General features: G+C 40.5%; 3 protein-coding genes across 7 annotated transcripts in view; 1 reads left to right on the top strand and 2 right to left on the bottom strand.

The window, feature by feature from the left end:
- agtpbp1 (ATP/GTP binding carboxypeptidase 1) overlaps window positions 1–895 on the bottom strand; it is a 28,216-nt gene extending 27,321 nt beyond the window's left edge. For 2 of the 3 annotated variants that reach the window (XM_069699444.1, XM_069699446.1), the window contains exon 1: window positions 812–895. The gene's annotated coding sequence lies outside the window, so the exon portion shown is untranslated. Of the gene's footprint in view, window positions 1–138; window positions 154–811 lie in introns of those variants that run through there. The other variant, XM_069699445.1, reaches the window with a different exon arrangement.
- A 316-nt stretch (window positions 896–1,211) lies between these two features.
- On the top strand, window positions 1,212–12,122 carry naa35 (N-alpha-acetyltransferase 35, NatC auxiliary subunit). 2 transcript variants are annotated; one of them, XM_069699440.1, is made up of 23 exons: window positions 1,212–1,281; window positions 3,023–3,151; window positions 3,252–3,285; window positions 3,556–3,670; window positions 3,775–3,849; window positions 4,275–4,442; window positions 4,967–5,033; window positions 5,175–5,218; window positions 5,333–5,383; window positions 5,873–5,956; window positions 6,811–6,925; window positions 7,363–7,541; window positions 7,760–7,819; window positions 8,010–8,116; window positions 8,669–8,735; window positions 9,033–9,131; window positions 9,314–9,492; window positions 9,620–9,756; window positions 9,883–9,950; window positions 10,039–10,179; window positions 10,324–10,446; window positions 10,926–11,006; window positions 11,230–12,122. In XM_069699440.1, the coding sequence occupies exons 2-23, from the start codon at window positions 3,031–3,033 to the stop codon at window positions 11,287–11,289; spliced, it is 2,175 nt and encodes a 724-aa protein (XP_069555541.1). In that variant the 5' UTR covers window positions 1,212–1,281; window positions 3,023–3,030; the 3' UTR covers window positions 11,290–12,122. The 2 variants fall into 2 exon arrangements, with proteins under 2 accessions (XP_069555541.1, XP_069555542.1); XM_069699441.1 differs by having other exon boundaries at window positions 1,258–1,281; window positions 3,026–3,151.
- Window positions 12,123–13,081: 959 nt separating this feature from the next.
- Window positions 13,082–22,031, bottom strand: golm1 (golgi membrane protein 1). 2 transcript variants are annotated; one of them, XM_069699443.1, is made up of 11 exons: window positions 21,822–22,031; window positions 20,497–20,638; window positions 19,428–19,607; window positions 19,161–19,215; window positions 18,878–18,980; window positions 18,364–18,487; window positions 17,669–17,828; window positions 17,245–17,460; window positions 16,597–16,758; window positions 16,197–16,295; window positions 13,082–15,850 (listed from the first exon to the last, which is right to left on the bottom strand). In XM_069699443.1, the coding sequence occupies exons 2-10, from the start codon at window positions 20,623–20,625 to the stop codon at window positions 16,198–16,200; spliced, it is 1,227 nt and encodes a 408-aa protein (XP_069555544.1). In that variant the 5' UTR covers window positions 20,626–20,638; window positions 21,822–22,031; the 3' UTR covers window positions 13,082–15,850; window position 16,197. The 2 variants fall into 2 exon arrangements, with proteins under 2 accessions (XP_069555544.1, XP_069555543.1); XM_069699442.1 differs by having other exon boundaries at window positions 16,597–16,761; window positions 21,822–22,030.
- Between the last annotated feature and the right edge of the window lie 367 nt (window positions 22,032–22,398).

The raw sequence follows: 22,398 nt of genomic DNA, 5'->3' as shown, positions 1-22,398 counted from the left end.
GACATCATTTAAAAAAAAAAAAAAAATTAAAGTCACCGAGCAATTAACAGCAAAACCACCAGAAACAAAATGACACAACAGAGAGACGTTGGAAGTCCTTTCCAATTAAAAACAAAGCTTTGAACTAAGCTGGCCAACCTTCACTTACTCCCGTCAGCCTCTTCCAAAGCTTGCAGGCTGCCCCGTCACCCTTTCTTGAGGAGACAGGTACAGCCAGATGACAGCATCCTCCGATGTCACGCCTCGACAGGCGTCACGGGGCTGACCGGGGGAGCACCGATGCAGCCAGAGGCCACATGCGTTAAAAAAAAAATAATAATAATAAAAAAAAAGATGCCTACAAAGCAATGATGAGCCTTGTCCCGTTACGGAGGTCAGCTCACACACAGGACGTGTGGTAGCCATGGTCGTAACAACCCCCCACAGGGCTGTCCACACATCCACACATCCACACATCCATTCACAAATAACGGCCGCTGTTCTCGTGGCGCCAGCCGGCGGGGCGGTGGGTGGTCGCCGCCGTCGTGCTTTACTGTCAGCAGACGAAACAGCCACGGCGAGCATCATCTTCTCCTACAAGATGCGAAGTTCAATAACCCAAACGGGCTGGTCGGTGGCCGCTGCACCTGCTGGACGAGTCACTCAGGAGCGGCCGCCTGTCTGCGCCAAGCGGGCTAGCCGACTGAGGGACATGCTAACAATACCGTTAAATAAAAGAAACACGCGCGCGACGTTAACGAAAGCAATAAAGGCCTGAAATATAAATACTGACGGGAAAGAAAGAAAAAAAAAAAAGGAGGATTTCACAAACCTGTATCAGAAGGAACTGTTGTCCGGTTAAGGGCGGACCGATGCCAGCATAAGAGAGACGGCTACGGTGTGTGTGAGCGGGTTTTGCCTGAAACGCCCTGATGATGTTGTGATGAGACTCAAACTGTTGGTGAACAACGCGAGAAGTCGCGCAGCTTATTTTTTTTGTAGTTTTAGACGCGACGACGTGGGGGGAGGGAAACAACTCCGAAACGAGCCGAGAGCCTCCTTCAACCTTCACTGACAAATGTCAAGATAAAACATCCTCATACCTACTCTGACCATCTTTTAAATATCTAAGCTCCTGATTGGTGGTGGGGGGAGGAGGAGGGAGGGGGGGGGGCGTCGTCATGAGTTACAAGGACTACATTTCCCATGTCGACAGTTTCCTATGACGTAAAATGCGTGCGACGGTCTTCGCAGTCTCCGAAGGCATCTTTATTAGCTACATGGTTAATACAAAATACTGAGGTAGGTGCTGATTTACAACGAACATGTGACTTTCGAATAACAGCGTTCGTGTTTGTTTTTTTTATTGTTTTTTTATTTTTATAACCAATAGAATTAAATAGTCTGTTAAAATATGCACCATTAGGCTTCGTGAACAGGAAACTCCTCTTCTGTGTGCAACATTAGCTTGTTGGCACACGGTGTAACGAGCTCGCTAATTTGACGTTGGTGGTAGCTACTTATTTTCTCACGTATTTTATAAATCTCGTGACTTTGTTATGTCTTGTGTGCTTCTGTAAACACTGTAGAAGTCGGTGAACTGATGACACCGCTGTTAGAAGTGCGAACAAAAAAAACGCCGAATTAGCAGACGAGCGGTTCCTCTCGTGTTTCTATTTGCAACTTTATTTTTCTCTCAATGAGATAAACCAGTGTCTTTATTTTATTTTATTTGAATCCAGTGATTTGTTTTACCGACATATTATCAGGTGAAATCTATTTCAGTGAGTTCGTATCATCCGTTGCTGCAGTTGTTGTCTCTTAGCCGTGTTTTTATCGTGGAAGATATATCACCATAAATCAGTTAAACATAAATAAATCTGTCTTACAGAAATTGTGTTTTTTTTTTAATTGTTATTATTATTAGATCTTCTCTTTAGCCTCAACAGTCCTGACACTTTCTCCCCTCACTCAAGAGTGCAATTTACACCCATTTTAGGCTTCAGCTTCTCAAGTCACCTCACCAGGTCATAATGTTAATCCACTGTTGTTCCCTCAGATCACAATACTGCACTGACTTTTCAGACTTCCACGAGTCTTAAGTGAAGTATAAACACAAATGTGTAAAAGTTAGTATCTAAAAGCATACAGAAATATGTAAGAAATCAACATTTATATCAATGGAAAATGTGACAAAAAATAATATATATATATATATTGCATGTTGTGTTTAATGTCAGGAAGCAAGGAGCTATATTTATGACTGACCCCTAAAAGCGCTGGACCACTTGGATTAAGTTTTGATTGAATTTGGTTTTGACCCGAGTGTGCCGGTTATACAGCACGTTCGAATTTGATTAGCCAGATGGGCATTTGCCAACTAACCTTGGAAATGTCCAGTGGATAAGGTAAAGTAAAAGAGTAAATGATTGGTTGAATGTGTGTTTTTCGATTTATGAAAAATACACGTGCATGCTACGAGAGTAGATGGTCTTTGTTGGCGCAGGTCGACGGGTCACTGTGATAACGCCGGGTTTTCATCATACGCTTCTCTTACTGTGGTCATATTAACTTGTAAAACCCAGGTTTAGACAATAATGAAATTAATAATGACCTTTTGCGTAGGTTAAATGGTTGTTGGAAGGCAAGGTCAAGTTCAGAGAGGTGATGGTTTTTTATACATAATGACTTTTTTAAAATACTTATGTTCAAACAAATAAACTTGGCTCTAAGACAAAGTACAATTCTGCCTCCAGCGCCTGACATTGAGATTATAATTTAAATACAGAAACTAAATAGTGTGTGATTATTGCCTACCTTCCTACACAAAAGGGCTTTTCACATGGTCAAAGAGGGTTCTGAGGTTATATTGTTGTTTAATTTAACACAGCCATCAATAATGTCACCAGTTAAACCTGTGCACTTTGTGCTGTGGTAAGACAAAATGTCTGATGAAACATGACTGATCTATTGAAATACTATAACAATTGTTAATGATTTGCCATATTTGAAGTCCGTGCCCTGGTTCTTTTTGTGTCTTTAGCAGTCACCATGGTGATGAAGTCAGCAGTTGATGATGATGATACTGGCTGGGGGTTGGGGATCCCAGAAAAGATGAAGAACAATGCCAACTGGGTCGATATTACACATGAATTCAAGGGTGCCTGCAAAGGTAAAGGTCCTGTTAGTGACTGTGTGCATGTGAGTCATATGTGCGGTTATAAAAGGGGCTGACTTGTTCCTCTTCTTGTTCTCATTCTTTATTCATGCAGAGTTGAACCTTGGAGAGCTGCTTCATGACAAACTGTGAGTATGACGAAGGGAGTTTTGCCGACTCACATCATGACTTGAGAGTTACCATGACCCAAAATCGAAATACTGTTTCAGAGACTTCACAGCATTAACAAGTCTAAGTAATTGCAATAAAACACAGAATCTTTGGCATTTTGTTTTTTGGGCAAAATATTATTGGATTGAACTATACTGATATTTGCATCAGATATTACGTCAGAAATCAAAACTGATTATACACACATACGAAACAGGCTCTAAGCTCCTTGTTGGTTGTTGGTGCAGGTTTGGCCTGTTCGAGGCCATGTCAGCTATAGAGATGATGGATCCCAAGATGGACGCAGGAATGATTGGAAACCAGGTCAACAGGAAAGTGCTCAATTTTGAACAAGCCATTAAGGTACAATTCGGATTTCTTTGTTTAGTTAAATATGCTTTTTTAAATATACAGCACAATTATCCTTTTCTGAAGTCATTTTTTAATTACTCTCTTGTTCGTTCCAGGAAGGTGCCATCAAGGTGAAAGACCTCAGTCTCCCTGAACTCATCGGCATCATAGACACATGTTTCTGCTGTTTGGTGAGCTTCACTTTTCAGGCAAAATTTTAAAAGAGAAAGTGTCTCTTTTGAGCCGCTCCCCTTGACAGGGATGATTAATAGTGCATGCACAGTTAATAGCTTACTCTAGATCACAGAGAATGCAATTGTTGCTGGTCAAAGATTTTTTTTGAAATATTATTGGATTTGAAAAGGTGTTTTGCAGACAGAATTAGATGTATCTCCTGGGAAGATGGGAAATGTAACGCATTTGTCACTTTAGGGGAAAATACACAAATGGTGTATTACATTTCTCTCATACTTTTTAGTTGGTTTAAGTGATGTTTCAGCACGTGAGCAAGTTTGTATTGCTGTTTTCTTTTGATTTTGTAGTCATTAAAATTTCACCACCTCTGCACAAAACCCCAATGTTCATGTTTGCATGTGTTTTATGTGTTTATGTCTAGATAACATGGCTGGAGGGTCACTCTTTGGCCCAGACTGTGTTCACCTGCCTGTACGTCCATAACCCCGACCTGATTGAGGAGCCCGCCCTCAAAGCTTTTGCACTAGGCATGCTGAAAGTGTGCGACATCGCCCGTGAGAAAGTCAACAAGGCAGCTGTATTTGAAGAGGTGAGGTGTCTACTGTCTGTCTGTCTGTCTGTCAGTCAGTCAGTGTGTGTGTGTGTGTGTCTACTATGGTCTCAGTGTGGGTATAAAGGCTGGAGAAGTACGCAGGTTGAAACCCTGTACCAGCAGGATCAAATCTGGATGAGAAAGTGAAAATGGTCCTGTCACTCCCTCATCCTCACCGCTGTGGTGCCCTTGAGCTCCACTGGAGCTGCTCAGAACCCAGCAGGCCTGACTGGGGTTGTGCTGCGACATGCAGGTGTGAACGTGTCAAATGGTGTAAATGTTATCAGGGGAGTCCTGACAAAGAGGTTATTGCAATGAAACTACCCCTGAATGAATAAAGGCTGAAAAAAGAAATTGCTGAAGGATACAGATCGTTAAGTCTTAGGATTATTATATATCGAATTGTGTGTGGCAATATCTGAGTTACATTTATTTGAAAATCTTTGATTATAATATGCCATTGATAAATCAGTGTCATGCTGATGTGTCTTAATGATGATTTACCTCGTATTTTTCTGTAGGAGGATTTCCAGGCCATGACCTACGGCTTCAAGATGGCCAATAATGTCACAGACCTGCGGGTTACAGGTATGAGCATCTTGATAGGTAATAAAGTCTGCAGCCTGTGTGCTGTAGACCGCTGAAGCCATCGCAGATAGAAACAGTTGCTTGAAAAGAACAAAGACAACTGTTGTCATCTCTCTCTCTCTCATGTGTTCATCCTGTCAGGTATGCTGAAAGATGTGGAGGATGAGTTACAGAGGAAAGTTAAGGTATTTGTTCTTGACCAGTTTAAGTCACAGTCATTGCCATTTTATTGAAGTATGTTTGATACAAATGCTACTCTGGGTAAAACACTGTCTCTTGGTTATGTGCTACTCTCTCAGAGCACGCGCAGTCGACAGGGTGAGCAGCGAAACCCAGAGGTTGAGTTGGAGGCAAGTCGAGTGTTTTTCAGTTTTTTTTGTTTAAGGCGTGATCTTGGAGTTGCATTCAGACCACCTGAAAGCTAAACACCAGTTGTTTCTGACTTGTGGTTTCAGTTTCAACCTTAACATAACTCAAACTATAAGTATTAAATCTGATTGTCACACTGTTCTTTATTAATTAAGCAGTGTCCCTGCAAGCTAAACCTTAAACCCTCCCCTGCACTCTCTGCCTTTTATTTGTTTTACATCTTCTGTCTGTCAGAGGGTGGGACTCAAATGAACTTCACAGACTTTACTCTGGGATTTCCAGATATTTCTTTATAGTAATGAAAATAAAGGAAGAAAAAAATCCGACCCAAAAATGGACTTTTCTGGGTGGTCCAAACGAAAAATAACATTCATCCTTTGTAATTTCTTGTTCCTTGAGTAGCTTTAAAGATAAGTTAGGAAACATGTGATAATAGCTCTGCAATGTTCTTCCATGCCTTATTTGTTCAGCATCAGCAGTACCTGGCACTTTTCAACAGAATCAAGTTCACACGCCTTCTACTGACTGCACTGATCGCCTTTACCAAGAAAGAGGTAATACACACACACACACACACACACACACACACACACACACACACACACACACACACACACACACACAACATCCGACAGTGACCAAAGTAGTGACTGCCACATAACTGCGTTAAATAATAACTATATAAACATTTGAAGAGTGGTTTATAAACACAATATAATCTTGTATGCAACTGAAAGATTTAAAATCATAATCCAAAAGATTTGAATTGACATAAAGGTCTGTTAGGTCCCTAGCTGTTGCTGAATGAGGGAACAAAATGGTGACTGATTTGCCGTATTTGTTACTGTACGAGTTGAGCATCTGTGGCGACATTCCCGGGAACAATAGTTTCTTATCACCTAGCAGTCGTTGTTCTGCCAGAGAGGGTAGGCACAGCCAACACACCAAATGTGAGTGCCATACTGACAAAAGGAGTGAGGTAGCTTACTGTTTTATCCCTGCTAGCATTGCGAGTGAATGGTTACTATCGCCAAACAAACAAAATTGCTGGCTACAGAAATTGAGACTTCACAAACAAATCTAAATTCAAAGAACAAAAAGAAACAACATCACACAGGCAACACTGTTCGAATCTCTGGAAAGTGTCGTCGACACAGATGCAATAACCGCTTATAATCATAGGTGTCGCCAAAGAGCAAAAAGGACATCTTTGAGACTGTAACTTTTAAGTGTATATAATGTTCAGTACTTGTTTTGACTTAAATCGGCTTAAACCTATGTTAAAGTGTGTTTGTACACCATTTACTACATCTCACTGCTTATTGATGCCAGTTATGGGGACTTAAAGAGTTACCAAGTGCTCCATTTATTTACATTTTTGTGATGTTGCTTGTCGTGTCTTTCTCAGACCAGCTCGGTGGGCGAGGCCCAGAAGCTTGTGGCTCAGGCAGCTGACCTGTTATCAGCCATTCATTCCAGTATTCAGCACGGCATCCAGTCGCAAAATGATACCACTAAAGGAGGTAACACACACACACACAGATGCACACGCTTTTAAGCTATCAAGTCAAGCACATAGTTTGGGTCGCCGTGAGTTAGCAACAGCTCTAAAGGACTTCATGGTTAGGATTTGGTTAATAAAATGGTCAGGACCAGTCCACGGAAGAAAGTATGACGCATGCATGAAATTGTGCATGTATTATAAGCATTCTTGTGCTCCAGTCATCCAGTCAAGTCGTCATCACGGCAGCCTATCCAGTTACAAACCAGTGCACACTAAATGTACCTCATCCTACCTCAACAAATGTCCGCACACAGAGCTGCAAGTTTAAAACCTTCGTTAACTTTATTCTAATTTAGCTGAGAAAAATTCTTCGGAAAAGTGAGTTTATAATTTAAAACGGGACCCGAGTTGACCTCTGTGTTTTTGCTTTGTTTTTTTCCCCCGTGTATGCTGCAGACCACCCAATCATGATGGGCTTTGAGCCACTAGTCAACCAGAGACTGCTGCCACCCACTTTTCCTCGCTACGCCAAGATCATTAAGAGGGAGGACATGGTTGCCTACTTCAGCAAGCTCATAGAACGCATCAAGACTGTTTGTGACGTGATCAACACCACAAACCTCCACGGCATTCTGGTAAACACATTTCCAGGTCTTTTATTACATTTTCATCAGTAATCCCCAACAAGGTGTCATGGTGTTCTCACCCTCCAGCCCACTGATAGCTGTTCTTAACGATATTTATTTGTGTATGTATTTGTTTAAAAAAAAAAAAAAAAAGTTACCCCACATGCTTTGCAGGACATTTTAAATGATAGACTCTGATGTTGACTTGAATCTTCTGGTTTCACCAGGATTTCTTCTGCGAGTTCAGCGAGCAGTCTCCCTGTGTGCTCTCCAGATCTCTTCTGCAGGTAGACTCATGAGTGGCGAACATGCATATCTGAAGACTCGGGTGTTATTCTTGCACAGTAACTCTTTGAAATGTACCAAGATTTATGTCATTAATACGCATGTAACAAGTATTTTACCGGTTTAGCGAGTGAGAGTCATATTTAGTTAAAGTTATATGAAAACTAAACACGTTCTTTCCTGTAAATTCAGACGACGTTCCTGATAGATAATAAGAAAGTGTTCGGCACCCACCTGATGCAGGACATGATTAAAGATACTCTGAGATTCTTCGTCAGCCCACCTGTCCTCTCCTACAAGTAAGTCCACCACAAGGTTCTAATAATCAGTGGTTGACTGTTTATCTTAACAGAAAAAAAAAAAGTTATGTTTTATTGTCGGATCAGTCCCCACTAGTTCACTGCAAGATAACGCTGTATATTTGACACATAAATAATAAGGCCATTGGTTGAAATTAAACAACGTGGCAGATGCGCTATGATATGATTGAAATATTTTTGAACAATACTACATAATCAACTATCAACATATCTTTTTTTAAGACAAAGCAAAAAATGGTTGGAAATCATTGGTTCTATTTTTATTTTTTTATCAATGTGTCTTGATGAAAATGTTAAATGTTGTGTAACGTGGCTCTGACACACAGCTCAGACACCAGGTTCAGCTGCCCTTCAGCTCAAGCTTTGCTTGTTTTTGTGCTTGCAGCTGCATGTTCTGGTTTAACTGGACCCGTCCTAAACAGCAGCTAAGCAGTCAGATGGTTATTGATGGAGCAGCAGCCTCGCTGCCACTTGAGCTGAGCTGTCGTCAGCTCATTGTGTGCCAACATGTGTGTGTGTTTCTCTCTGCAGGTGTTGTCTGTTCAACAACCACCAAGCCAAGGACTACATTGACTCCTTTGTTACGCACTGCTCGAGGGTATGTTACCTTTACGGTTCAAAGTCTGCACATCTGGTACGTCTCTTAATACCTGCTGTGTAGTTCGGTTCACTTTATGAACTTGACCATAAGATAGGTGCGAGCAGTTGAATTAAAACAAATGGTACAGGAAGATAGATACCCATCTGGTTCCTTCATGGAGAGTTAGTGGGCGCTGCATGTAGTGAAACGAATAATAACACAAAACACTTTCAGCTCTGCTGCAGTGAAACTGGAAGAGGTAAAACTGTGTGTATTCATTTATGTGTGTTTGCGCCATGCCAATTCTTCACGCAGCCATTCTGCAGCCTCATCCAGATCCACGGACACAACCGAGCTCGACAGAGGGATAAGCTGGGACACATTCTTGAAGAGTTTGCCACCCTGCAAGATGAGGTGACCTCGGGCTGTTTCAACAATTGTATCCCTTTTTTTTTTTATTTTTTTTTTTATACAGTGGTTGAGGTGCAGATTCTGATTGGACAGTTTTAGTTATCTATTAACCTGTTCCACCTAACCACTTTTGTGATTTTATAATTTGCAAACCGACTGCTGAAGTCTTCTTTTATGTTCCACAGTCAGAGAAGGTGGACGCAGCACTGCATAGCTTACTAGTGAAACTTGAGCCTCAGCGGCAGCATCTGGCCTGCCTGGGCACGTGGATCCTCTACCATACCCTGAGGATCATGATTCAGTACCTGCTCAGTGGCTTTGAACTGGAGCTTTACAGCATGCACGAATACTATTACATCTACTGGTAAGAACACGTACAGTATGTCCGTTTATTGCCGTAGGCACACACACACACACAAGATGAGCTCACTACAGCATTCACGGGTAAACCTTTGCTCATTAAGAGTATGCGTGTGTCGTTTTGACTGTAGGTACCTGTCAGAGTTCCTTTACGCGTGGCTCATGTCCACTCTAAGCAGAGCCGACTCCTCTCAGATGGCAGAAGAGCGGATTCTGGAGGAGCAGCTGAAAGGACGCAGCAGCAAAAAGACCAAGAAGAAGAAGAAAGGTACATTTTGTTGCCGTTGCCCTCATCTGAAGTGGACTACCATGTCTGCTCAGAAATGCTGCCCGTAGGTGTCTTAAGAGCAGCTTAAGAACAGATGCTGATGCTGCGGTTGGGATTGTTTTGCAGTTCGACCTCTCAGCAAAGAGATTACCATGAGCCAAGCGTACCAGAACATGTGTGCAGGCATGTACAAGGTAAGCAACTATTAATGACCCCTGTTTGACACACGGAGGTATAATGCATCCTATTCTTACCGCTCTCTCGCTCTCTCTCTCTCTCCAGACCATGGTAGCTTTGGATATGGATGGGAAAGTGCGTAAGCCTCAGTTTGAACTGGACAGCGAGCAGGTTCGCTATGAGCATCGCTTCGCCCCCTTCAACAGTGTGGTCACCCCCCCACCTGTGCACTACACCCAGTTCAAGGTACTGCTGTACAAGGTTTTTTTTGCCCCATTTCCTTTTTTTGCCCCTTTTTTTTTTACCATTGTTCTTGTGCTCTCTCTTTCACACTCTGCTTATCTGTTTTTCTGTGCTCTCTGACTTTGCTCCTCTTCTCGTCTGTTCCAGGAAATGTCTGATCTGAAGAAGTACAACCCTCCACCAGGCTCTGCTGACCTCTTCCTGGCAGCCAGCAAACACTTTCAGCAGGCCAAGCTTATCCTAGAAAACTTTCCCACCCCAGACCCTGAGGTCAGGAAATGAAAATATAGTGAATTAAATGCAAGCTCTTGCAGCAAAATAGTTTGGTGTATTATGAATTTAGTGTTCCCAGATTATTGAGTACAAATTTAGTTCATAAAAAGATTTTCTTATCTTGTTCATCTGCTATAACATTGTACAATTGTACAATGTTATAGCAGATGAACTCAAAGGTAAACTTCGGATACACCAAAAAAATCCCTAAAACACAACAGAACATTTTAAATAAAAAAAAGAATATTGGCTATTTCAAATTTTACATATCCGTGACCATAAATGGGTCTTAAGCTGATTTATGTCAGCATGTGTAATGACAGGATGAGCCACAACATGGCAGCGGTATAAAAAAAGAATCTTCCGGTCACACTATTAACTCGAGGCACTATATAGTTTTATGTGGTCACGCTATTTTTCTGCTGCACTTTTTCCATTGTTCTTATCACTAACTGATTATTAATCTTTGATAACAGGTGAACCGTATCCTGAAAGTGGCCAAACCCAACATTGTAGTTATGAAGCTCCTGGCTGGAGGGCACAAGAAGGATACCAAGGTAATAATAATAAACACATTGCTTTGATTGTTATTATTATTCTGTGGTTACAGTTAATACAAATTAGTTGTATTTAGCTGCCAGTAAAATAAGATACAAATTCTAAGATGAGTGGGTCATACTTTAAAAAGTAATGCGTTTACAATGATGTTTGATGACCATGAATTACTGTTCCATATTGCATTTACTTTTCTGTAGTAAAATACAATTTCTGCTTCCCCAGGTGCTCCCAGAGTTTGACTTCTCAGCACACAAGTACTTCCCTGTGGTCAAGATTATTTGATTCTGCTTTGTATGGAGCTAATTTCCTGCAATTCTAACGAACAACCAATTATGTTTTACAAAGGTGCTACAATTCACTAACAGACCGTGTTGTTTTCAACACAAAACACCACTAACAAACAAATGTATTTTGTCTTGCAAATACAAAGTGCACCAATCAAACAAATACACAACATATTTCTAGCACTAGTAAAAGAACAAATAAAGTATTTAATGACTTTGTCACAATCCCCCCCCCCCTCTCCATCATTGCGCTGGAGACGTTGCAAGTCATTTGCCCTTTACAACAGCAGGTGGCGCTGGTCAATTTAATTAAGTTATTTAATGCCTGTTAGTGAATCGTGATGATTTTGCAAAACCTGGTTTGTTCGTTAGGTTTTTGGCCGAAAATTAGCTCCATATGCGCTGCATCACAACATGACAGTCTCGCTTTCCTGAATAATTGTGCAATGGCCCCGACTCAGTCCATGTCTGAAAAAAATTGTACGATACACCAACCAGCGCAACAACTGTGACGCCATTTAAAGGAGTGTCTGATACACCCGATTCTTTTTTTTTTTTTTTCACCGAAGTGGGGATGTAACACGAGAAACCAGACCAGAGAACTCTCAACTGGACCTAAACGAGGAACAATACCCACACCTGCATTTGTGAACGTTTGTTTGTGTTTGAGTGTGTGTGTGTGTGTGTGTGTGTGTGTGTTTGTGTACGTGTCAAAGACAAGCCAAGGTGCTTTTGTGCAAAGAATTGGCAGATAGAAGCTGCCTCCAGAACGGTCTTGTGAAGGCTTGAAAATTGATAACAGCTGCATATCATTAAATCATATGAAACCTTTCTATGTGTCTTTGTGTTTATTATCCAAGTGTCAGTGTTGAGTCTGAAAAGACTACGCTGTCTAGTTATACCTTCAAGTATCAGACTTGTATGAGTACTGAAACCATGACAGGACAATCTACAGAGAAAAAACAATGAGTTTTTATGACCCAGTGTCAGAGTCGAGTTGCTTGAACGTAGGACCTGAGAAATTCATACAACACACAAAATGTCACTTCATAAATAGAGCAGTTTGATTTACTTATTTAACTTAAGTTTTGCTGGCCTTTTAACATAAGCTTACTTATTTAACACAAGTTGACCTTACTTAACTCAAGTTTTACTTATATATCTTACTCAAATTTACTAACGTTTTACTTGACACATTTATTTATTTAAGGTTTTACTTATTTAACTAAATTCATTCTGGTAACTGACAACTTTAATTGGCAATACTTTTTTTTTATTAACAATTTAAGTTGCTAACCACACTTTTAGTATCATCATTTCCATCTGTTCATAATTTTAGCGAGATATTTAAACCATTTGTACATTACATTTAACTTGTAATTCCATTTGTTTGGCTGTCGGCTAACAATTTGTAGTTTTCCATTGTTTCAGCTGGCCGTTTCCATTATTTATTCAATTTTCAACCACTTTTTTTGATCACTTTTATTTATCTATTTCAATCCTTTGTGCTTTCCTTTTGGTTGTCTATTTCAACTGCCCATTACTTTTAATTCCCCATTAACTCTTCTGCTCAAACTTGTTTCAGTCTGCTCAGTCACATCATGAAAGTTTCATTTCCGTGTATGCTTAAGTGCTAATGTAAACTTGTTTTATGTCACTATTAATCATATAGTGTATTGGGGAAGTTATACCTGTTGTTATGACCATGCATGTAATTTGTCCCTATTTTGTTTCCAAAAGTTGATCACAAAGTTTACAACCACACAATAAATCCCACATAAACCCATGTCTCGATAGTGGTAATAAAAACAAGTTTTATTCTCTATGTTCAATAAAGACTATGATTATTTAAACCTTTCACAAATTTGCACAGCAGTTCCGAATACTTCTAACAAATCAAAACAAAAAAAGTTGATCCAACATAGAAATCTTGAAATATTTTTTTCTCCAGTTACACATAATTCTAGTTCAGAAAATGGGACTTTTTACAAACAGGCAGACAAAGCTTTCTGACAAGACAAAGTAGATGTTTGATCTTTGCAACGTCAGACAATGAAACCGATATAGATTAAAAGCAATAAAATTCATTAAAAAAAAAACAACAACATTTCAGTAGATTATGTCTTCTGCAAGATGGGCCAGAAGGCAGACAAAAAGGTTCATGTTGATCACTTTACCTGTGCTACTGTAGGACTGGACACGGTGCTGTTGTTGCAGCAAAAGATAATCTTGCCTTTGAAAATAGGGTCACTCCCTTCTGTCTTTCAGTTGTCATGGACCTCAGTAGCTCTTGTGACCCGAGCATTAATCCTTCATTAGCACTCCTATTTCGTATTTGTATGGTTACTTTGAGACAAAATGTACAGGAGCAGTTTTAAAAATAATGATAACATAAAAGACAATATAAGTTATTACTCGCTAGGAGAGTTAACCTCTACAGACATCTGATCATGTTTAGTTTGTGCTACCTGAAGAAGGATGCTGGAATGTAATGTTGTCCCCAACACTAGTCTACTGACTCTCCACGTGTGCTCTAGCACAAAACATATTTTAAATACTAAGTGTGCACGGTTTCAGAGAAATGAGATAAAATGTTGATTTTAGAAAGAAAGAAATATAGCAGTGAATTATCTGCTGGAAAATTTAAATTGTACAAATTTTGTTTGGAATAATTGAGTCAAAATGAGCCTGAAGAATATAATCACATATGTTGATTCTGTACTTTCTTCTTCACTGAAGCTAATATATACCATTATTAAGTCAAACTGAAGGTTTTTTGTAGCTTAACCTTTAGATCAATAGAGAAACTCTGTCGGTCTCATGCATTTTCAAAGAAATCTGCATATGAAACCACCAGATTTTGACTCGTGTATAAAATACAATCCCAGGGACTGAACAACGCTGAGCTGCCCGACTGTAATGATTAAATATGTAAGAACCAAATTTCATAACCAAAGAATTTTGAAAATCATGGCAATGACAACAACAGCATAGTGAGTAAATGTGGGTATTAAGGTCAAATTCACCAATTCTACATAGAACAGAATACCTGGAAAATAAATCTTTTGTCCTATATAAAACACAAGGCAACAAGATATCCCGTCACAAAATAGAACTAACTTTGTGTTACTTCTGCTGCCTAATATTAGTAAACGTTTGCACTCACCCAAATAATTTCCAGTTTAGTGCAGCTTTAATTTAAACAGACTAATACATTTTAGCACAACTACTGAATAGTTCACATCTACTGCCTTGGACAGCACAACACGCTGCTCCCGATTCAAAGGAAAAGTCCTTCACAATGTTAGAGCAATTGTCAGAAATGCCACTCCACGTTCTCTACAAAACATACAGTCCATTGGATTCAGCAGACCAGAGACAATATCTACAAAGTAAAATGACAAAACTTCTGAGCAGGTCTATGAATCAGTAAACATGTAACACACTCTAACTTCATTTTGTCAGAAGCACCCGTCTGTCGTGGAAAACTGAAGTGAAAACTGAAATGATAAGGCATTCTTTAAAATAAAGTAAGATTGCTGATCAACATATATTTTCCAACTATTGCTTTCAACATGGTTTAAACCCATTTTCCTATCTTACTAACTCTAAATGTAGAACGCTGCACACATTCAACCATGTGACACTTTGTGATCTGACACAGCTCAGAATAAATAAAATTCAACGTTGATTAAAAATGTCCAGTTACAGCAACAATATCATGTGTTTAGAACCTGTCAAAATTACATGATCATATAATCTAGAAGGTGAGCTTGTTATGTGGCATGTCTATTAAGCCAGCCTTACTGTTTACCAGCATTTTTGGCAACATGGAATTCAAAATCAGTGGCTGATTTGATTTTACCATTCGACTGAGTTCAGCAAAATAACACATTTGGAGTATAAAAAGAATCACAGCACATTTCCGTCAATTTCCAGCTCAAATGAATGACATTTAACGGGTTCTGACCATAAACCCAAAGTCAAAATCAATTCTGTGAGAGACTTTGTCCGGGACAAACTTAAGGCTTTGTTTAAGATGCGGTTGAAATTCTTAGAGAGGAGACCGGTGCTGCACAGCCCTCTGATGGACAAGTCCCGCCCCTAGAATCACTCGGATCTTTTAAACTTATTCCAGTATTTCAACACCTTGTAACCCTATAAGGGTCTGCACATAATTCAACTCCCAGTCGTTATGTAGTGAGCAAAATCCACATCAACACAACGTTAAAATCTACGGATTTCCAGGCATGTTGAGGGGCTCAATTTTCAAGCCAACTGGAGTCAAGTGTTGCGATGTCTTAGGTTGGGTTTGCGATTCCCAATAGTAATAAATACAGCAGTCGGGGACAAGACAATGCCAATCGAAAATAAAAAATCACATTCCTGGAAGTGTAAATGTTAATGCAAATGTTGAAATTAATTGCCTGGAAAGTCTCGTATAGAAAATCTGACTTTGTTTTGTGTTTAATGTGTTTTCCGGGTTGCATTAACCTTTGTGGTGTACAGCAGGTCCTGTTTTCTAATATGATGTGTGGGATCCTTCTCCAACTGCAGCCCTGCAAGAAAAATAGATTCTGTGAATGACAGTAAACACGCTGACCGTCAAATAGTAGGAGCTGTTGCAGATGTAAAGACGTGCCAGCTGCTCCCTCTGTTGTGTATTTAATGGCAGCATATCAAAGAACCAAAGAAAAGTACAAACTAATATATTTATATTTATAATATATTCATATCTGAGACCATACATTTTTTTTTTTTTTACAAGACATACACATTGTAAAACAAATACGATATCTTAGTGCTTATAACATGTGACTTGTTAAGTCAGTGTTATTCTATCATAATGACCTGGAGTGTAAAAAAGAAAGTGAGTGCTACAGAGAAGACATTAGGAGTGTATACCTTAGATTTGAGCAAGCTCAGCTTGTTTGTCTGCTTCAAACTCCCCTTCATTCTCATCATCCCCATTGTAGTCAGCCAGCTCCTCCTCCATGTCCTTGTCTATCAACAGTGCAATGTGATTATTAGTGACACACACACACACACACACACACACACACACACACACACACACACACACACACACACACACACACACACACACACACACACACACACACACACACACACACACACACGTCTTTTTGTAGCACAGTGCATTAAATAACCGTCCCTCATTAAAACTTTCCCTCTGTCCCTTGAATGTTTAACTGTACTTAGAAAACCACAGTAGAGACAAGAAAGCAGTCGGTCTCACGGGCTCTTATCCCGTTATCATTTTATCCTATACAACCACACATACCTATATTTTCAGCCCGTTTACTCTGCTGTTGTTTCCCCAATTCGACTCCACCCACTTCATGTTCATCTGCGTCATACTCTTCTGGTTCCTCGGGTTTCTGCCCAACAGGAGTCTCATCTGCCTTCCCTTGGTCAATCAGCATGTCTTCCATCCCAGGGTCTGCTTCTGAAAAAAAAAAAAAATCCCTGTTTAGTTTTATAAAAAACGTTCAAACTTCTTTACTTAGAGAAACCTGACGGGGTAGATTATAGTTCGATAGACAATCACTACTGCTTCTGTGGACCATAGTTGGCATCATCTATGTTACACACTCCAGGTATGGTTTAGACACATACATTAAAGCAATTGTGTGGGATATACAGCCTCTTCTCTTGTGCAACAAATGTGCATATAAACACTGGCTTCTCCGCAGGGCAGAAGTAACATTAATGCTGAAGAGGGACGTTTGAGCAAGGTCAAAATGTAATCATTGACTGGACTGTGTATGCAACTTTAAAGGGCTTTTTAACTTGAAACAGATACAGGAGGTGACCGCACTGGGCTGACCAATGTTGACATACTACAATTCTTTACCTCAGTGCTTCTACAACATGGGTCAGGACAAATGATTGGATGTGAACCCGTTGTTTGATTTTCTGAATTCTTTACCTTCTGTCTGAGCCCCGTCTTCATGAGCATCCATCACCTCCAGCTCTTTGTCCTCAGTCAGATTATTCTTCAAATGTTTACTGGTCTCTGCCTCACCCTCATCTGTTTTGACAACTTCCTCTTGCGGTTGCAAAATGTCCTGCTTGACTGCAGCAGCTGATGGGGCAGACTGGGAGGGATCCTTGATTGGAGGCAGTTCCACTGGGGCATCGGGACCTGGAAAAAAAACACAAGGCAGAAAACAGGTGCAACATGAGGGTGTGGACTTGTTATCGCTGATGTGCTACGTAATGTAGTAATATATACACACACAAAATACATTAGATGTACAAATACAAAGTGTACACCATTGTAATTGCATGTTTTATGTGTTAAATTGAAGTTACATAGATTGAGCAATCAGACATGCATGTTTATCTTTTACCTTTTTCCACCATGATTTCATTGGTCAGTAGTTCAGGTGGTTTATTTTCATTGAGCTGAGAGAGGCTTGGTGTGTGGCTAACAATTGTTGCTGTTTGAAATCCATCGGGCACAGTCTTGGCCTGTCTGTCCTCTTTTCCTGCTCCATCCACTGTGGTTTCCTGATGTGGAGTAAAAATCACATATCGTGATTTTTTTTTTTTTTTTACGTCTCAAATGAAACAACTGAGTAGAGAAGCATAAGTAGCACAAGCACTTGCCCTGCAGGGCTAGCAGGACTTCCCTTTTGATTTGGCTGCACGAACAGATGCAAGCAATGGCAACATTCCCACACTTGTAAACAAACTACTGAGTACAAGCTTGAACATAGAAAAAGGAACAATCGTGTGACAGGAAGGTGGGTTAGCGTTTAGCTGTGTCACAATGAAAAGCAACAGAATGTATTCTGAAATAAGTTTGAGGATTTTAATGGAGCACGATGCAGCATTTATGACAAAGTGTGTGACCAGAGAGTGCAATAGGACATGATGCAGAAAAAGAACAGTAACGGATCAGGAATTATACAGCCAATACTTATTCCTTAACTAAAGACAGTAAAGAGGTGACGCAGATTCTATGGAAAGACTCATGACATCGCCTGAATAAATATGTATGGTTTAAATCCTTTCACATGCTTCATTGTTAAAGTCAACTTACTGGTGAGGAGACACCTGGATGAGGGATGAGCTTCTCCATTTTCTTCTGAAATCCAAGTTTAGCAGCAGCCACCCGCTCATCACACAGCTCCTTCTGGGACAGGACCTGGGAGTGGCAATGGGTCCTGCACATGTGTACAAACACACACACACACACACACACACACACACACACACACACACACACACACACACACACACACACACACACACACACACACACACACACACACACACACACACACACACACACACACACACACACACACACACACACACACACGTGTGTGTTAACTAGAAATGACATAGATATACACACTGGACAGAGGCAATTTATTGTAACGACAGTTGTTCATATATATGTGATACTGTGTAGCTGAATCTGAGTAAAAGATTCATTCTGGTTTGTATCAATTAATCATATGAGAAGGGCTGTAAGTACTTAAATAAAGATAAAACAAGGCATCTTCTTGTCAACAGACCTGTATAACTATAATTGTACGAAGGAATCTTACATATCATAGGTGAGTTTGTTGTTAAGGGTGTTGATGTTGCCTTGGCAACTCTGCAACTCCTTCTGAAGCTTCCCCAAATCATCATTCAGCTGATTCAGCTGACCTACAGCACATGCGCACGCGCACACACACACACACACACACACACACACACACACACACACACACACACACACACACACACAACAATTACAACATTAGGTGACACATAAGACCTGAATTGTGCCGTTTTTGTGCAGTTAAAGCTATATTCTTGAGAAAGAGGTTAAATGTTAACAGTTACCTTTGAGCTCCTGTACGGTTTTGGCACTGGAGGAAATATTCAGCTGCAATGTGGCCTAGAGGCAAAATACAGGAACTGTCAATACCCAAACCTGCTATACAGTTTGTACCACATTTTTGCCTGATAATGTAGTGTGTTTAGTGTGAACAACAACAGCGAGCAAGCCAAATCAGTGTTTTATTCCCCCACAACAGTTTAACATGCAACTTGTCCCAATTGACACTCTTCTATGTCACCATGTCAACTCCCAGGGTTGTTTGTGCGCACCTTCTCTTGGGTGCAGGTGTTCTGGGCTCCCTCCAGCTGTCTCTTGTAGAGGCTTTCTATGTGACTGATCTGCTCCTTCTGTCTCTGGATCTCCCCCTGGAACTCATTTTTCTTAATCTCTGCGGCTCCTCGCTCTGCCACTCCACGCCGCACCTGGCCCTCCAACTCATACAGCTTAGTCTGTGTCACACACACAAAGACAAAGGGTTGTTAGCTCAGGTTATTTACTGCTCTTTTGTTTTAGGTCATTCATAACATCCATCCAACAGTGCAGTAAGTGCCGATAAAACACGGTGTACAAGCCACTTAAAAATGACACAATATAAGCACACCACTTGTGTTTTGTGAGTTTCTTCTTAAGGACACGTAAACCCAAGTCAGTGAAAAACAAGTTCAGTCCCAGTGGCACAGGTTTTACAGAACAGCAGATATATTTGAATTGGCCGCAAGTCTTTCCTGTTCTGCAAGTCAAATAAGCAGGTTTCTGGATTATCTGCGCACAGTAACTTGCATTCAAGGACATGCTCAAAATGAATGAAAGTTTTAAAAGAAAATGATATCGCATGCAGAAATACCCTGAAAACACTGAAGCACAAATGAGGACCACTACTGATGACACTTATCTAGCCTCTGCAGAAGGGAATAATGCATTAGTGTTGACGAAACTGTTTTAGAAGCTGCAGGAAAAAGGTGCAGTAGTGTAAAGTGTCCCGTCTCAGCTCCACCTCGGCTAGCTGATGGAGCCACCTGCAACTCAGCTTGTCATATCGCAAGTGGGCAAGTTTTGAGTGCATCGTTTGTGGTTTTTCTGCCTACGCGAACTCCTCTAAACGACGGTAGTTGGTCCAGAAAAGGACAGGAGAAAATGACAAAACAGGGAAGATCTCCTGTCTAAAATTCATAGCATAAATTTGCTACTAAGAATTCATGAGGTGTTCACACGACAGCCTGCCGTTTTACAGAAGGATTTTGTTTGTTTCTCTGCGACATTTTAAAGGGTGACGCTTTCATTGTTCAGTAAGGTTAGAAAACCACGATACCACACACGTACACCGATATGTTAACCTACCTGCAGCTCCAGGTTGCGGGAGCTGGACACCCAGTAGTTAAAGCCCAGGACTAAGATGCAGGCAATCAGAGCGGCAATCATCAGAGGGGGTGATCTTCCTCCTCGTCGCCCATTCCCGAGCCCACCCATATCTGTTTGCAAACTGGGAACACACAAACCACAGCCAAGGTCAGCACACTTTCCATTATTCTACAGGTACATATTCTAAAGCGGCCCTCTCTGTCTGTGGACATGAGGCTAGGTGTTGCTGATAACATGGTGGCGATCATTTAAGGAGTCTACAGGTTCTTTGGTTTTGCAGGTTGATTGTCGACATGTGCAGAGCTCACTGCAAGGCCTCTTAAGTAGTAGTAAGCTTCTTCTTCTGCTCGTACCAGACTAATGTCACACCAAGCTTGTGCTCTTGATGTCAGCAGAAACAAAACAAAACAAAACAAAAAAAACTGAGAAGGGGAAACATGAAATGATCATACAGACGTCACAATATGTTTAGCAAATTTAACTATAGATACGGTGTATGTGCAGCTTTAAGCTTTACAAATTTTACGATCATATTTTCAAAAACATGCATAAAAAAACAAACAAACAAAAAACATCAGCTGCACATTAGCACATTGCCAAAAAAAAAAAAAAAAAAAAAAAGTGTATAATCAATTAAAATGTTTGCATTAAAAGAAAAGCAGGTTGACAGGACCTACGAGTGCTGAAATACTGGGATGGCGTCATATTGGGAGACGTGCGTCGTACTAACTAAGCAAATGACGCTGACGTGTGTGTACATGCTTTCATCTCAGTATTATTGTCACACCAGGAGCAACTTTAAAGCAGAGGGACGCCACGGAAGTCAACCGCAGGTCGAGATCACAAACAACCGCACGTACACGAAAATCTAGCGTCTGCTGCAAAGTCCCAGCACAAAGCCTGGACTCGGGTTATATCTTAAACCCATTTGGTAGTGCACGGAGTGGGTCATTGGGCTCTGAACATGGGGTCACTGTTAACATCAGACAGCCTGCTGAAAGCTCTCATCATCGATCAGCTAACTTCAGGTCAGGGATGAGCTCAGCTCAAACCAGAGCAGGTTTTTAACACTTGAGCACACACGTTTATGAAACCTCAAGATGTATAATCTATGAACGGACTGCCAAACTAACAAATAATAATAATAATAATAATAAACAAGACATAATCGTATCACTTGAATCAAAGCAGCCACTCCACGTTGCAAGCCACCGCTAACGTCAATAGCATCGCAGCTTTCTCCCAGCTGCCGTTAGCTTCAGGTTAACACGTAGCAAAAGCTAGCAGCCAAACCATCCACTCACCCGGCGTATTTTGGAGTTGAACGAAACCGAGTGTTTGGTCCGCTTTCTGAAGTGATACTTGGTGATGTGCTTGTTAGTGTGATCACGTTTCCTGTCGCAATTTAAAGTGCAGTGACACTAGCTGGTTTCATCGTGTTCATCATTGCCATATCAACAGCCGGGTCTCTGTTGTGCCCTGGCTGGGACGTCCAGTTGACGCCTCCACTTGCCGTACGACAAAACAGTATTTTAGCTGGCGCATCATTTTACTACTTTGTGTAAATATATTTAATTCCTCAATGAATTAACTGCTTTCATTCAATTTATTTTTAAAGTAAAATAATGGTAATTTTTTTTTTTTTTTTTTTTTTTTTGCTAGAGGGTCGATTTTAATATTTCAAACTCGAAAAAAGGTTTCCTTTTTATTCTTCGACGTGTGAGCGAGCGATGGCGGGATTCCATTCTTTCCGAAGAGTTCTTGAAGGCAGCACGGGCAGCCGTGTTATCAGGTCCTCTGTATCCGTTATTAGGAATTTTATGTTATATTCGATTAAAATAGAATCTAATAAACATAAAACAATGGTCTTTTTTTTAATAC

Source organism: Brachyistius frenatus, unplaced genomic scaffold (assembly GCF_029030835.1).
Source record: "Brachyistius frenatus isolate BFR_SWC_R1_liver_20210118 unplaced genomic scaffold, ASM2903083v1 Contig_30, whole genome shotgun sequence".
In the NCBI taxonomy this organism is placed as follows: Eukaryota; Metazoa; Chordata; class Actinopteri; family Embiotocidae; genus Brachyistius; species Brachyistius frenatus.
Note: the sequence above shows the minus strand (reverse complement) of the source record. Positions and strands in the feature narration are given on the sequence as shown.